Genomic DNA, 17942 nt, shown 5'->3' on the forward strand with positions numbered 1-17942 from the left:
CTACCAATAGCTCTAGGGATTATCAAGAAATACTCTAAGGATATTGGAATGGATTTTAGGGTAGAAAATGCGCCAAGATTTATTTGGAGCGAGGAAAATTTAATCGCATCCCACAACACCCTGAGCTCGTCGACAGAAAAGCTATACGACACCTTCGCGCTGGAGAGGCCTATACATACCTACGCATGCCACCGAGCCGCATTCAAGACATGACATCTGGCAGATTTAGTATTCTGAACTGCCGGCGAGAAACAAAGTATCTGCGACGAAGATGATTGCCGTCCTGATATTACTCTATTTACTTGGAATGGTTCCATGGACGACGGACGAGCTCACATCCCTTGATATCGGGGCATATCGGGGATAAGGACGGTAATAAAGCACTCTTAGGGCCGCATTATGCCTGTAAATATACGTCGTTCCTCCTTGATTGGAACACCTGGATAGTATCTGTTCTAGGTACTCAGCGTGTGCATAACAAAAGCTGCATTTATCACTGGGAAATTTTGGACGTAAAATGCGGTCACGGTCTAGTAAGGTGGAAATGACACCGTCCTGGCTTGCAAAAATTAAACCCTCTGTATCTGAGTTAAGTCCTGATGATCAGAGAAAAACAAAAGGTTGCTCCTTCTACAAGGACTGATATTCTACATTTCTGTGAAAGTTTCCGTGCATTTTCTTGTCAAGTAGCAGTTGGCGGAATTTTTTAACCTCTGCTATCTTTACTTCGACTGTTAAGAGTGAAGCATCTAGATAAAGTAATTCATTTTCCTGACTTGTGATGCAAAAATTCAGGCCAGGGTCTCGCCCGCCTGCTCCACGGCTTTGTAAAGGAAGACTCGTTTGCAAAACTTTTCGTCTTTTTTGATCATTTGTAGAACAGGATCTTTTCCATTTGTATAAAGTAAGCTCTACTCAGAACAATTTAGTTATGAAGAGATTGGAGATTCGAAATTCCTCGTCCACCTTGACGGCTTGAGATGTATAATCGCAGAACGAACGAATTTACATGTAAGCTTTTATGCATATGCATCATCTTACGCGTGATGATATCAAGGGTCGTAGGCTCGTTTTTCGCATATTGAACTACTCCAAACGAGTAGAGTAGAACAGGGACGGCAAGCGTTTTAAAGAGGCAGAAGGGTGATGCAAAAGAGCAGAGGGCTCATATTATCGTCCTTACAGATGCTTTCTGGAAGACAACTTTGTTCATTGTGACACGATAATTTCCAGATAAGACAGTAAATCTTGTTTTCCAAAGCGAGATCACTCGCTCTATGCATATTACTATGTGTGGATCAACATTTAAGGTTTCCAACAGGCAAATGATAAGTCCATAAGAGGTTGAATCGAATGCTTTCCGGTAGTGATTCCAGGCCATTGACAGGACGCGCTGATGGGCTGCTGCGTTTTTGCAGATTTACCTGTCAATTAGCAGGTTCTCTCTGCAGCCTGTTTAACCTTTCTTCGAGTCACGTTGTTTATACATATCTTTATACACAGGCTTAATTATTCGAACAATCATTTCGTTTAGGACAGCTGGAAAGATCATGTACAACGTTTTCAAACAAGTTATTGGCCTGTAATTCTCTGGTTTGGACAAGTCGCATTTTTTCGGTAGAAGGATAGTGCCCCCTAAAACCAGTCACGGCGGAATGGGCATTTCCGACTTAAAATATGAGTTGAATATGCGAGCCAGTTGTTGGTATGTAGAAGTAAACTTCTTCCAGCAGAAGATCTTGATACTATGTGGTCCTGCAGCAAAGAAATTCTTCGTGCCACTAAGTCCTTTTTTCACCTCTTAGGCAGTGACTAATAGACATTCCTCCTTAGATGTCATTAGGTAGTCGAAAAACTCTTTGATGCCACTAATATCACTCGTATTTTCTTTCAACTTAAATGTCTTCGGGATTTTGTATACGTCTCTCTATAAAGTCTTTATCTCGTTGCGCTTGGGCGCATTTTTGATACAAATAGGGAGAGCCATCCATTTCAGCCAGGTCTTTGGGCTTAGGAGGAATCTGGATATAATTGTGCCTTCTTGTCCTGAAATCGCGATCATCTCTCAGAAGGTGCCTGCTTTCCGGGGTTGGTCTTAATGTCGCTTACTCATCTTCGTCTTCAGCTTTTCCATACAGCGATTGGGGAAGCACTCCGCCTACGTATCCATTTTTCGAAAAGTAGGCAGCTTGATTTCACGATGAACGATGCCGAATGTACTGAAGCTCTGAGTGTCTCTGGCACCACAGAGCATGCATACGTTTCGTCAATTTATCGTCGTACAAGAGAATAATTCGTTTTTTAAACTAAAGTGTCTATCAAATGAAAGAAAACTACACATTTTAGTTTACCTCAGTCACACGTGTGGCCTTGAGATGAAGTCATGCCGATGACTGAGGAGAAACAAAATATTTGGTTTCCTTTAATTTCGTACCCACTTTAGTTTCGAAAAAGAATTAGTTTGTTATACATTGTTAGTCACTTTTTTATTTCTAGATAACTTTTTCGCGATCCTTAACTCGCCTGTATAAGTTGTAAGTTTGAGAAGTTACCTTAATATATGTATCAACATAAATTACTAAACTTACTAGACTGCATAATTTTGTTAAAACTTTAATTTAGCTTAAAATAAATAATTCAAGTTAATCTCTTGCTTTTTTCAATATAATTCCTACCATACCCCACAATGATTTTGAGACCAAGAAGAAAAACTTTTTTTTTAATATTATTATTTGCAGATTCTTATTTCTAATGTCATGGAGATAGCTCCAATGTGGAGCTTACTTGGTTTAAAGTATGTAATATGGCATCCAGACAAGGCCTTAAATGGTGAATAACCGGCACGTCAGGTGTCGAAAAAAGCCAATAGCACCCCTGCTAACGTGTACAAAAAATTTTTTTGCAATTTTATTTCAATTCAATTTTTTGTATATATAGTATTTGCAATAACATTTTCAAGACACCCAGTCAGACCAACCAGCGCCGAGGAAGAGACCATCAGGACCTCGATCAACACGTCAAAAATAACGGATTAATTTTTCGTATAAATAGTATTTGCAATTACATGTTCAAAACCGCCAGAAAGACCACCCAGCGCCTCAATATTGGAGGGTTTGTCAAATGTTGATACAAAATCGTAGAATTTTTTATAGGAATGACCTAGAGTTTTCCTTTTTTTTTAATTAAGAAAAATCCTTAGTGAGTATATGTGTATCATAATTTCAAATACGACCTGTAAATTAATGCAGAGCTTTATGATTCTGAAAAAGGCGACGGAAGTTGAATAAAAATTGTTACTTAGGGGTCTTTCGGATCGTTAATTTAAAATCCAAATTAAAAGTATCAAAATTCAAAATGAAGAATACAATATGGCGGACAATAATTTAAAGAAAAAACATTTTTAACTTAGAATTCCTAGACAAGTGTTTTTCGGATCGCTGATTTCAAAATTTGCAGATCAGCAGCTTGCGGACTTGCTCAAATCATATTTTGTGAAAATAGAGATTTTTCCCTCTGTGGAAAAATCTCTGAATGGCGGTAATTTGAATGCTCAAGTTTTTTTAAATAGAAAATTTAATGTGTGTTAAATGATAGGCAAATGTATTAAGTGTTTTTGACATTTATTAACATAATAACATCATGCTTTTGCAAACAATAACCTAGTCGACATAACCCCAAACATAAGTTCTAAATAGTTGCTTGTGAAAAATGATAACCAACATGCTTGTTTCTCATATTTCACAAATAAGAAAGAATAGAGCATAATTAATGTCCACTTTATATTGCTGGGTTCTTTTTCAGGAATGGATGCGTTACAAAAAATTCTGGAATATCGCAAAACTTGTACAGACAATTGTTTTCAAACCCATTATATTATTATATTAATAAATGTCACAAACACAACCTGTGCACACAAATATTATTTTATGGAAAGCCAGAAAAAACACGACAATCCTGAAACTCATGCAAACAGAACTTTGAGAGAAATCAACTAATTTGCATGTGCTTGTTTCTTTTTATCAAAATATTGAAAAATCTATTTAATGTGTCGCCGTTAATCTTCCACAATTACCTTTAGGTCAATACATATTCCTAATTTTTGAAATTCATTAAGTTCGTTACTAAAAACGAGCATTTAAATGACCGACATTCGGAGATTTTTCCACTGACGGAAAAACCTCTATTTTCACAACTCATGACTTGCAAAAGTCCGCAACTTGCAAATCTGCAATCGTGTGAGAGAGCCCTAAAAATAAAAGGATTTGACTAAACATTGCTACACTATAATTTGTCAAATATTTTCACACTTTTTCACATTTTCGAAGTGCATATACTATCGGTATTGGTAAGAACAAAAATTACAGATACCGAGGATAGGATTTCTGCGAAAATCTACAATGATTTAGGTTTTCCTTTAAAGGATTAGTTATAAATTTTAAAGATTTCAAAATATGTCCAAAAAGAACCTGGAACCAATAAATTTTAAGGAAAACTGAATTATTTCAAAACGTATTTAATGAGTTTTGAAACGATTCAAAAAAAGAAGATTTTAAAGAATTTTGCATGATTTTAAGGGAGTACACAATTCATAAAATTCTCTGAAAAATTTAAATGATTTTTTATTTTCAAAAATGAATTACAAGAGAAAATTGGAAAAGTCTTAAAAACATTTCAAATGATTTCTTAAAATTTTGAAGATGCGTGTAGAACATTTTCAAGCAACATTTTTCAATTTTGCTATATTACAAAAGGGAACAAATTCGAGTAAGTGCTTCTTTATTCATAATGTGTCCCCTAAGGGTTTACATGACTTCCATTTCTTACAACCGCTTACATATTCTTTTTGTAAATCTTATCCTTACTATATACAATTATTTACAACTATTTACATAAAATTTGATATCTAGTTCCTTATCTCTATTTCCTGTCTTAGTGCAATTTAGGATTCAATACTAAACGAGTGCGCGAGCGAACGAGAGTGAGAGTGCAGGCGAAAGAGAGAGAGAGAAAGAGATTTCATTTTTTTCATATGCATTCTTTCATTCTCTCTCCTCTAGCACCCTCCAACTCCTTCATCCATTCTTCTCCTAATCCATCCTCCATTAGAATCTTAACCATATTCTCTTGCCAGCTTCCTTTACCTTCCATTCCTCTTCTACATCCTTCCCATACATGCTCCCATGTTTCCTCTTCCCATTCACATATTCTACACTTTCTGTTTTCTTCTTTTTCCCAATAAATCCCCTCCCTTACCTCGTTTCCCAATCTAAATTTTGCTATTCTGGTCCACCTTCTCTCTCACCATTCAAATTGTTTATTTTAGGCAACTTGTTTATTTTAAAAGGTTTTTCTCTCTTAGGAAAAGTGGTTTTTTTCTCTTAGCATAAATTTCACCTTTTGGGTTAAAATGAAATTGTTTTGTTAAAATTAATCTGTTGTGGTTAAGGATTCAAATACGTTCTTAAATGTTTCTGGAATCCTCTAAAAACTTCTAAAATATATTTTGAAATCATTTAGATTTTCTCAAAATGTTTTAAACCCTGTAAATGACTAAAATTATCTTAAAATATTCCCGATTTTTTTGCCATATTATGAAATCTTTCAAACTTAAAATTACTCCTTTAAAATAAAGCATAAATCATTAATTTTTTTATGTTTGGCTATTGTATGAATTTCCTGGTTACTGTAGACACCCTGCCGTTACAAAGCTTCCTCTGTGAGAAAGCAATATGCGAGTAAAAGTAACTCTTTCATCATTATTTTTCTACCAATTTGGCGGGGTGCTATCGACTGACCCTGTCCCAGCACTGGGTGGTCTGACTGGCGGTTTTCAAATTTTCATTGCAAAAACCATTTATATATAAAAAAAACTATGTAAGAAAGTTCTCTAACGTTAGTTTTATTGACATGTTCAGCGAGGTGCTGATTTGTCCTGTGCCGGCACTTAACCTGATCATTGTGGGATAGTAATGTACACCTCAAATGCAACAAAATCTCAGAAAACTAGGAGTAATAACAGTAATCGTAGGGTGACCAAACGGTGTGTTGCAAAAACGTGCCAACTTTATGGGAATAGTAGATTGCGTTAGGACGGGGGGGGGGGGGGTGAGGGCGGGAGAAAGTGAGATCAACCGTATGAGGTTTCGCTCTTTTGCATACGCTATGAACCCAAGTATTCCCAGAAAGATGCTACATTTGGATAACGTAAACACAACATAGTTTCCAAATATACATGACTTTTTCATTTACTGCAGTTTTTCAAATTTCGCAATTGTGTTTTTTTATTTTTGCTATATAATTTAAAGTAATTCAATTATACATTAACTCAGTCGCAAATCATAAATTGTGTATCGAAGGCGTAAAGAAGGCATGTGAAACAGATAAAGAATGTTTGGTGCTCTTCACAATTTTAAATTATAACTATAAGTGTCACCATCAAAATTCTGATTCATGGAGAAAATATAATTGATTCTTTTGCAATGCCCATTGATCAATTAACGAAAGAGGCTCAAGAATCACCAAATAAATACATAAAAAAAGGTCGAGAAAATAATTCAAAAAATCATCTCCAATCAAGATGCACGAAGACTTGTTGCACTTTTTATTGTGTTCAGCTGATCTTTATTTTGAAACTTGAGATATCAGTTGCCATAAATTAAGAGATTACTGTTTCGAAAAGCTAAAACACTGAGTTTGAATACTACGTGAGGTAATTAAATTGAGAAACAATCGAAGTTCTCAATCGGCAGGAAAGGACATAAAATGCATTTTTTATAACAATTATTTAAATTCTAAATAATTTGTTGTGACTGTGCAAAGTATCATAGAAAACAGTCATCGAAAAGACATGCTGTGTTGACTTCGTTTAAAAAAAATCAGCCCATTCATTATAACAGTGAATTTGTTTATAAAAATTGTTTAACTTGATCAAGTTATCGCTTTTTTGTCAACTTCTCAGGTTATCGTGGGTCGTTTCAGGCCCAAGGCATGTTAAAATGCTCAATTTTTAATCTAAAAAATTGGGTAAAATTCCTATAAAATCTTCAAAACTTCTCCTTTAAGGGCATATCATAAAGATTAAAACAAATTTGAACCAATATTTTATTTTTCGTGAGAAACAGGCGTAACTACCGAAAATGCAGGCATTTACTGAAAAATTCATCACTTTTAAACAAATTGAGATATTTACATTTTCGAAACAGCATGGTAAAGTTCAAGAAGCGTATTTTTACGGAAAAAAATCACACGAACTAGATTGGAATGAAAGTCATGCTGAAGTTTGTGGTGTCAGTTGACTCGTTCCGTACGTGGATGAAGAATTCTCGGGACTTTATTGGGTGTACGCTGCGCCATGCTATGAGAAATGAAAAATCAATATATGTCTCACAAAAAGAAAAATATTTCAAAACTCATAAATATCGTAAAAATTCAAAAACTTAACTTGACGAGCAAAACGAGTTTGCACTTAAGTTAAAGTTATCGTGTTTCGTTTCAGACCCAACGCGAACTTGATCTGCTCACTGCGAAGGCCATGCTGTCACCGGGGAAACGCGATTAAGCACAGTGGGTCCTCTATTCCTAAAGTTATTTTAGGTTGGGAATAGGTATTTCCGAGATACACGGATTCTGAATAAAGAAACAAAAGAAAAATGCCTTGGGTTTGAAACGACCCACGATAACCAGATCAGGTTAAATCATGAATAATTGTTGTCAATTTGCAAAGTTCCACAGGCAGGACCGGTGTGTAATAGAGTGCAATGTGTGCGGGGCACATGGACGGCTTGGTTCTTGGTAGGGGAGGGGGGCTGCACTGAATATAAAGTGCCCCAGCAAGGGTCTGGTCGTTAACAGGCGACTAATCTCTTAATGAAATAAAGTTTGTCAATGAGCGTTTGCTCGTGCCTTTACCTTTTCAAATTTTCTCCTTGATTTGTCATAAATTTTCGTTTGGAACCAATTTTTTCCAGTAATAAATTAATATCTCAAGCATATGATATGGCCATTAAGAAGCTGTATATTAAAATTCATTTAGATTCACGATAATTTCTCAGGTGATTTCATTTTACACACAATCAAAATAAGTTTAACAGTATTTTTCAATTGTTAATAATAAAAGATGCTACCTTCTTCCATTTATGCAAAAATAAAACTTGATTTCAAATCGAAATGAAAAATTAGGAAAACAAAAACAGACCTGACCCACAATGAACTGTGATCAAATTAAATTTCTACCATTAAGGACAAATTTTGGAAAAAGTTCAACCCTACACCTTGCACTTTAATCATAAAAAACAGTTCAATCGACGAATTCTACATTGTTACTTTTATTTCGAATATTGCCAAGATTGAATAAAATGTAAACACTTTAAGTTTTTAAGCACGCTGCTATTCTGACCTGAATATTAAATTCAATATAAAATGTATATTAAATCCTTGAGGCCCTTTAAAAATGTATCCATAATCTTTTAGCAAGAAGTATTTCTTGGACATATAATTTCTCTGAATTTACAACATCGAAAGTACAACTAGGTAGAATAACTTTTCTTTTAATTGTTTTACTCAAAAAAAATCTTTGATTACCGAAATATCTATAATTAATTATATATGCACTCCTCGACATACACTGAAAAAGGCTTGTTTGCATCAAAGTTTTGTTAAATAAAATAAATGAATGCATTGCTATACAGTTCACTAAAGTTTGTAGCCATTTTTCGCCGCCCTTGCTATATTTAGTGTCCTTGAAGGGAGCCGTCATAAAAATAATTTTGTATTTTTCGAAGACCATGGGTTTTAATTAAATTACATGAAAGTTGCCATTTTTATATGTCTCCATACACCATACACATCGCATACGAATTTTTGTAATACATTTTTTTTAAACTGACGAATGAAAATAGCTTTTTTCTATTTATATTATTATTCTAGAAGACATTTTTTTATCGCGCTTTCCATATTTGGTGCCTGAAACGGAACAGTGATAACAATAATTTTGAGTTTTTACTCAAACATGTTTCAAAGACCATGCTTTTTAATTAAATCACATGAGAGTTAAGTTTTTTAAATTTCTCTTTACAAAACTGGTTTCTGGACAAGCTCACTATGAGTTTCATCGTTTCTATGTAGCTTTATTACGATCGCTTGAGTCTTGATATGAGATGTCGCTTCGATAGTACCGGTTTGAGGGAAGTTATAGTTGAATGAACAATTCAAAAATATTTTCGGTTTTGTATGTATTAGCACTACCCTTATAAAGATCGATAAGTTGAACATTCTTAAAAACTGCAAGAATTTGCAAGAAAATCTTACGAACGAAAACGAAAATCGCTCAAGTATCGTAGGCGTTGATATTTATAATGATCTTTTTGCGTTAAGAACTTACTTTAAGCCAAACATAAGTGCAAATGTAATTCTGACGTACATAATAAAAGAATCACACAGGATTCGACCAAGTGCGGTCATGGAAAATGTAAGAAGCCAGTTACTGGAGCAGGAAAAAGGTGTGCAGATTGTGATGCTGTACATCACATTGAGCGTGCTGAGAAGTTGAAATCTTTTTTAGATGGCACATTTGCCTGGTGTTGTGGCTCTGTATCTGGGCCTCCATCATGAAACGATAATACCACGAATTCAGAGAATTTACGGAACATGATGAAGCAGAGTATGAGTAAATATTTATTTGATTATCAAAATTAATTGCGTGCCGATCTCTCGAAGGTTCAAGTGTCAATTGAAGACGTTAATTCCAAAATGGATATAGTTACCTGTAAAATAGACAATGTGCAACTTCAATTTAATGAAATGGGTACGAAGTTCGCTCATATTAAATCATTGGTTGACTTTGTGAGGGAGCAAGTCTCAGATCTGGATGCTAGAGTCACAGAAGTTGAGGCTGGGACCTCTAATCTCCAAACAAAGATAGTAAACATCGAGAGAGAGAGAATCGAAACTTTAATCTTTGAATTGGAAGAGAAAAAAAGCAATATAACATTACGATGTTTGGATTTAAAGAAAAACTAAACACGGAATCTAATTTTGGCAGGCACTTATACATCCCAGGCCCATCAAAGTCAAACTGAATTCAGAAGATATGGCTACAATAATTCTCAAGTCAGCAAGTGCCATTCAACAGCAGAAGGAGTTAAAAAAATCAAAGAGGAGCTGCAGATAAGAATCCAGAACGGAGAGACAAATCGCTTTATTCGATACCAAAACAGCAGGTCTGTTATAGTGACTGCTGAGCATTGTCGAGCGGAAAAGTTGTTTAGTGCATATTTTCTACCGAAGCTTCAAGAAGCAAATTGTTTTCCGGATGCCGCTTTATATGATATCTTAGTTTTACCGGAGACCTGGTTACAAACTGCGGTTAATTCTCAGAAATTGTTATCTAGAGATAGGTTTGTGGTCCTGAGGGATGTTCGAGTATGGTGTAAAAATTAATTTAAAGAGATGGTCTTTGGGTCTGGTTGCAATCTATATTCCACTAAATCTTTTGTGAGCGCAATGTTTCTTATATCTAGACACTCTTATGGAGGTAATCGATTTATATGTCCCTAATCTTGTAATTATCGGTGAATTTAATTCCTCTTGTTTTGCAGATTATCAACTCGGAATATCGCAGAGTATCTTGGCTACGGTAATTAATAATTACATGGTCTCACTTAATCTCCACCAGTACGTAGGGCGCTACGAAAGTTTTGCAATACGCGAAACCTATTGGAAGAAGAGAAATGATCCTTGCGTCATTAAAAAGAGCGTCAAAAATTAGGTATGAAGAGGAAACCTGTTGACTCAGGTCTCAGTATAGTCTAAGCACGCAGCCCGGAACGATTGAGAAATGGCGTCATGGACAAAGGAAGAATATCATGCGATAATTCGATACAACATTTCTCACGGTTTAAGTGTAGACCAAAGTTTTGAGGAAATGTCTCCGGGGCTGGATAAGGATTGTCCGCATCGCACAACAATTTTCCGATGGTAAAAAAAGTTCGAAAGGGGAAATTTCGGTCTCGCGGACTACTCGCGCTCAGGTCGACCGCCGGTAGTGGTGACGTCTGAAAACATTGCGTCTGTGAATAATCTACTGAATGATAATAGAAGAATCACGTACCGGCAGATAGAGCAAATGTTACACATTAGTGCACCAGCAGTCCATCGAATTCCGCATGCACATTTACATGTTATGAATGTTTGTACTCTATGGGTACCACATGCTTTGACCGAGGAGCAAATGGCAGCGAGAATAAGGAGGTGCCAAAAAATTCTAAAAAGATTTGAATCGGGATCTTCTCGGGATGTTAATAGTATTATAACAGGTGACGAAACTTGGCTGTATTATTACGACGTTGGAACAAAATCACAAAACAAGATCTGGCTGTTTGAGGATGAGGATGCTCCAGTGGAGGTGCGGAAGTCACGATCTGTAAACAAAAGAATGATTGCAGTATTCTTTGGGAAACGCGGCATTGTGGATAGGGTCGTAGTGGAAAACCGGCGTACAGTCACCTCTTCCTGGTACACTCAGGTACGTTTACCTCAAGTCATAAACCAACTCAAAAATATCAGGCCGAAATCTCGACTCAGCACCTGGCTATTCCACCACGACAATGCACCGGCTCACAGAGCGAAGGTCACAGTAGCTTTTTTGGTCAAATCTGGACTGACTATTCTAGATCACCCTCCTTACAGTCCAGATCTTGCTCCCTGTGACTTTGGTTTGTTTTCGGAAGTAAAAAAGGCAACTAAAATGCGTCGATTTACGAAGGAAACTGACCTTTTGACGGCATGGGACCAAGCGTGTGCAAATTTTCCAGAAGAAAAGTGGCAGAGTTGATTCGATGAATGGTTTCGACGTATGGAAAAGTGTATTCACTGTGGTGGAAAGTACTTCGAAAAACTATAAAAAGTTCATCTGTATTGTAAAAACTTTCGTAGCGCCCTATGTATAACTGTATACGTAATTTCTTGGGTCGATGTTTGTATCTGGTTTTTGTGGATATACACTGCGTAGTGGAAAGGGCTTTGGCTCCATTTATAACTGAAGATTTACATCATCCAGCGCTGTCTATCTCCTTAAAGTTGTTGATGAGCCCCTGTGACTCTTCTGGTAACTTCACTTTAAATATAAATAATATACGATATAACTTTCAAAAAGCTAACTTAGCAAGTCTATATATCTATTTGGTGAACTATGACTGGTATGAACTAACTGACATCAGTCGAAGATTCTAGTAGTTATTTTTGCGATGTTTCAAACCACGCTTTTGAACTGTTCCCTGCAACTGTTTCCCTCCTTGGTTTTCATCTGTCGTTATTAGATATAAAATTGAAATATAACTTATGGAGGAAGAGTCGGAAGGGTAATTCAGACTATCTCAAACAACAGGTTCACTCATAAACGCCTAGCATAAAACCAACAGTCAGATCTGATCTCGAGAATTACACTAGTAAAGCTGAGAATAAAATTAGGGAGAATCCGACTATTTTTTTGGAAATTTGTTAATAAGTCGTCAGGCCAGACTCGAATTCCTAATACGGTGTTTTTGAATTATTGTAAATTTGAGGAACCTCATTTGATTGTGAATGCTTTTGCAAACCTTTTTAGTAAAGCTTATGAAGGTAGAGCTAACCTTGTCTTGGATCGATTACCTCTGCAAATTCATAATGATAATTTATTTTAACTCACCGTTCAGGAAGTAAAAAAAGCAATAGGTTTGTTCAAGAATACGTCCACAGCTGGGATTGATGGCGCCCCCGCCTCTCTTATACGGAAACTACGTTTTCATCCGGCGGAACCACTATGAAGGATTTATAATCTAGTATTACGCTCTGGAATATTTCTCCGGCAATGGAAAACCGCAAGAATATGTCCTGTTTTTGAGGGAGGTAAGTCAAATATTCGGTCGTATAGGCCTGTAGCAATTATAAATAATTTTGCCAAGGTATTTGAACTTTTTATTGTCAAAATTATTCAGAATGTCTTCGCGCCACATTGAACAGAATTTCAGCATGGTTTCACACCTAGGATATCTTGTGCAACTAATCTAACCTCCTTTACGCAAACTGTTAATCTAGCTCTTCCAGAGGGTAAGCAAGTCGACGTCATTTATTCAGATCTCTTAAAAGCATTTGATTCTCTTGGTCAACACATTGTACTTGATAAATTGTTAACGTTAGATCTGCCAAGAAATTTGGTTAAATTTTTCTGATAGATCGCATATGGTGCAGTATGGTAGCCACTCTTCCAAAATTTGCATTTTAACCTCAGGTGTTCCTCAATGGTCTGTACTAGTACCCATTATATTTAATATCTATTTGAATGATGTAGTGGTTGGTTGGCGGATGGCATTAAAAAATTTAGAGCGGTTAATTGTCTGAGTGATGCTATGAGTGTACAAACGGATCTTAATTTAATATTGAAATAGCGTGCTAAAAATATGTTAATGCCGAATCCTGTCGAATGTAAAATTCTTTCGATTCGACGAGGGTATGCATACACTCACTACGATTATGTGATATAGAACCTGATTTTGGAAAGAATTGTGACAAATAAGGACCTAGGGATCTTGTTTAATGAATCTCAGCTTTACTGATTATGACCTTAAAATATCTGTTTCGGCGGTTAAAACATTAGGATTTGTAAATCGAGCCTCTAAGAGCTTTAAATCTGTGGTCAAATCTGTACAAAAGAGATTTCTTAAATACTTAGTCTTTAGAAGAACAGGCAATTACCCGCAGCACGGGGCGGATTATTTACAATTGTGCAATTATTATAATTTTCTAAAGTTGAAGGAGAGGCGGAATAATGCTTGTGTGATTTTTTTGTACAAAATGTTGCGGCCCGATATGGAGAGTCCATATCTATTAGGACTTCTTTTTAAAGCTCCTTTACACTTTACTCGTACTACAGGACCGTTCTACTTCCCGCTTCTTGATAGGCCAGTGGGTTTTAATTCACCCATATACGCCATAGGCAATCCCCTCAACTTGATGTGCAAAATATGAATGTAAATGTGGTTGCCCGTTATGGTCATTTGACTAAGGGCATAATGATAAAATAAAATAAAGTAAAGTAAAATAAAATCTCGTGTTTCCATACATGTTCGTAACATACAGAATTTTAAACACTTTGCCTGCAGCTATCACGAGCGCGGAGCGATATTTTTAAAAATTGAAAATAATTTTTTTTTAAACTTGCGAACAGCAATGGTAGAAAAGAGACTTTCAAACTTAACTATAATATCCAATGAGCGAGTTATATGAATTAATTTGATGTGCCTGAACTGTTTTGAAGAATTTTCCCAGATTAAAGCAAGACGAGCAAATTTCTTTTGAATCTTTATAATATTTAATTAATGTGTATAATAATAATGTAAATAATATTATTAATGTTTAAATGAAAATATTGTATACGTATGTAGAAAAAGTATTTAAACAAAATTTTTAATAAAAGGTGCAGGGCGGGAACGGCTTTTTTTGCACACGAGCGGCCAAATGTAAAACGCCGGCCCTGCCCTGGTTTTTTTTTATAAAAACTGCTTTAATAATTAATAATTGTTGTTAATTTGCAGAGTATCATAGCAAGGAAACATCAGAAATACATCCCTAGTTTACTCCGCGACCAACAAATTCATCACTGCAAATTCGTCAAACTGTGAATTTTTGAATAAAGATTGTTTAAATAATCAATCTTTTTTGTCATTCTGTAAAGTATCATAATAAAGAGTCATTGGAAAGACATACTTAGTAGATTCCGTAAACACAAATTGAGCCTATTCATTGAAAAGTCGCCAAGCTCTGAATTCGTTTATAAAAAATGTTTAAACAATTACTAAAAAGCATCTATTCTTAACGAATGGTAATTAAATATTCATTTCTCTCACATTTTATACAAAATCTATTCATTTCAATGAGCTAAACATTGCCAATTCCAAAAAATGTATCTTCATTAATTTGTTTATAACACAATAACACCTTTTTTCTTTTTTTTTGCCCCGCTGTGCGTTGGCTCGATGTTTTTAAGCCTGAAACATTACTTAATATTTCAAATTTCTTTGTAATTATTAATAGCTTCGTTATCACGAAATACTAATGGTAATAAGCGATTAAATTATTTATTACTTCTAGAAATTGTAAAAAACAATTTGAAAAATATAAGAAAAACATTTAACACATGTAAATATGATTTTAGCCAATTTGTATAAACTGATATAAAATCATCGATTTTCAACTTTACCATATTAATTAGCGCAATTTCCGTTAAAATTATCGAACCGGTCTTTAAACTTACGTGAACAATTTATTTTTAAAAAAAGTTGCAGTGGACATGAACCTAGGTTTTTGAATTAGGTTTAAGTATAGGTCTAAGCCTAGAGCAGAACTGCTTTTTCTCCCGATTACTTTAACCAAGTCCAGAACATTGTGAAAGCCTTCAAATTAAAATAAAAAAATAAAACATATTGAAATCCAGAAAATTCTAGATTTCAGCGAGTCTGAAAATCCACCTGAATTTTAAATATTTTTTTTGCGAGAAAAATGCATGAAAATTTTCCTATGGTTGACTTCAATTATGTGTAACAAAGATGAATGTTAAATGCTTACAATTTTCTGGAGTTTAATAAGTATAAGAAGTATTAAAATTGTTTATTTGTTAATACAATTTATGTGTAACTAAAAACGTGTAAAATATACTATTTATTTGCCTTTTTTGTATACTCAGGTTATAATTTCAATTTATTGAAAATATATATCTAAGGGTTAAGAGTTGAAAAATAAATTGATTAAAAATTCACTTTTCATCAAAAACCTGGTACGGCTCAAGAAAGGCGAGGTAAAACTTTCTTTCAATGTAATTATCCTAAATTATAAGGTTCAAGCAACTTCAATCTATAAATATATACATATTATTCATAATATTCGTAAAACGCAAACTGAAAATCTAGATCATCGGATTTCAAATTAATAAATATAATAAGAATTACAATGTATATATACAATAAGGTGGTCGAAAAATGACATTTGAGAAATTTCAACGGGCACGTTGACCAAATCGTTCTTTTAGGCAAATGAATTTACCCATGTTTTTTTATTTGCAAAAAAAGAAATTTTGACCGTTACTCTAGGCATTTTTATGTATTATGGAGTTTGGAATGTAAAATGTTTCCAAATTTTACTTCTTCAATTTTTGTCAGGAAATTATAGGTCAATCTATTTGAAATTTTATATGCTTGATCTTTTATCAGTGAATATTGTATTTATCGAATTTTCATATCTCAGAAATGTTTTGCAAAAGTTTGAGGCATATCAAAAATCGCATTAATCGGACAGATTTGGAGGCTTAGTGTAAGCCTCGGATATATTTGTGTAACTTGATATTTTGAAGAAACATTTTTGAATCTATTGAGAACAGATTTCTAGAAGAAAAAAAGAAGAAACTTTTTATTTAATTGAGAATAGAGTAAGAAAAGATGATGAAAATTGACACATTTAAGTTAAACACGGGCTGAAGGGACTGCAGGTAGACGGCTGTAAAAAAAAGTTGACCTTCGGTCGGGCCTCTCATCGTGCACCGTATTTACTGGGTTCCAAAATACGGTAACTGACAATGAGTAGAAAGGCAGAGTAATAATAAGGACTTCTCTATTTTTAATCAGGAAACTTTAAAGCCCCAGAGCAACGGCTAAAAATATCTATTTTTTTGCAAATGAAAAAACATGGGTAGACGTGCCCGACGAAATGTCTCAAATGTCACTTTTTGGGCCACCCTAATATACAACTATTAAACACAAAATTTCTTGAATTTTAATATTCTTTTCTCGTCCTACTCTACTAGAAGTACTGGGGTTTACAAATGATAATCAATTACAGTCCAGGTTATAATTTCTGAAATAAACTGAATAAAACTCTTCTTCTGAAAAGTCTTTTGTTAAACAGGTATTATAAGTATTGTGAAATTTGTAACACCCTATATATCAATAGGTTTACATAAAAGTCAAAATATTTTTTTCTTACCTCTTCTTTCACTTCGAGGGAAAGACACATATTTGCGAGAAGACTGAGAGCAGAGTTGAGTACCTGGAGGTTTTGAAAACGCAAAAGTCCTATCAAATGATACAGGCCCCCGCCCTTGATGAACTGCTTTTGACATTTTGAGTCTGCCTTGATTCGCGTTAAACAGGAGATAATATGAGTCTTAGAATTACTTTTGATATATTTTGATAACTCAGTCACGACTTGACTCTCTTCATTTTGAACATCGGATGACATTTCCCGTAAAAATCATTGAAATCGTTACAGAATCCCAATTATTTTCAAGGCGACATAACCTAAAAAACGTGCAGCTGTTTCGTTTGACAGCCTCGACCATGATGTGTACAGTGTGTGACAGTGTATACCGTAAACACGAATAACGAATACATATGTGTATATCAGATTTTCATCTGACACAGTTTCCTGATTAACAAACAGCTCGGTAATTGAACAGTATTTTTTATATATTGCCTCTTTGCCACACACACAAAAAAACGTGAGGATCATTTTGAATATTACTTTTGCAATCAAAATAACTTGAAATTCCCGCCGTCATTCTCACCGTTCCCGGGGACCACCCGGGTACACTCGGAGAATTTGGAGTGACAGGTACAAAAATTCTCTTTTAATAAAAAAGAGGTTATGAATTCTGAGTTCAGAGAAATAAATAATTTTTGTTTGTCCCAATGAGCAATCTCCTCTCTGTCGAGTTTTATCATTAAATTTGTGTTTATTTCCGTCAAGTTCAATTAAAGTAAAATTACTGATTAATTATTGTATGCATATTATAAAATATTGTATAGAAAATAATCAAATATTATTTATACAATTAAAACTAATATTTTTTGCTCAGAACTAAAACATCTTATTACATTTTTATCAACCTTTTGAAACATTTAAAATACTAAATTAAAGAA

The 17942-nt window shown here is 34.7% G+C and overlaps 1 protein-coding gene across 1 annotated transcript in view; it reads right to left on the minus strand.

Moving 5' to 3' along the window:
• Positions 1 to 17376, minus strand: part of LOC117171057 (armadillo repeat-containing protein 5) — a 55415-nt gene extending 38039 nt beyond the window's left edge. The window contains exon 1 of the mRNA XM_033358109.1: positions 17008 to 17376. Within this exon, the coding sequence (XP_033214000.1) occupies positions 17008 to 17262 (255 nt within the window). The 5' untranslated portion in view covers positions 17263 to 17376. The remainder of the gene's footprint in view (positions 1 to 17007) is intronic.
• Positions 17377 to 17942: the final 566 nt, after the last annotated feature.

Source organism: Belonocnema kinseyi, chromosome 1 (genome assembly GCF_010883055.1).
Source record: "Belonocnema kinseyi isolate 2016_QV_RU_SX_M_011 chromosome 1, B_treatae_v1, whole genome shotgun sequence".
Taxonomy (NCBI): Eukaryota; Metazoa; Arthropoda; class Insecta; order Hymenoptera; family Cynipidae; genus Belonocnema; species Belonocnema kinseyi.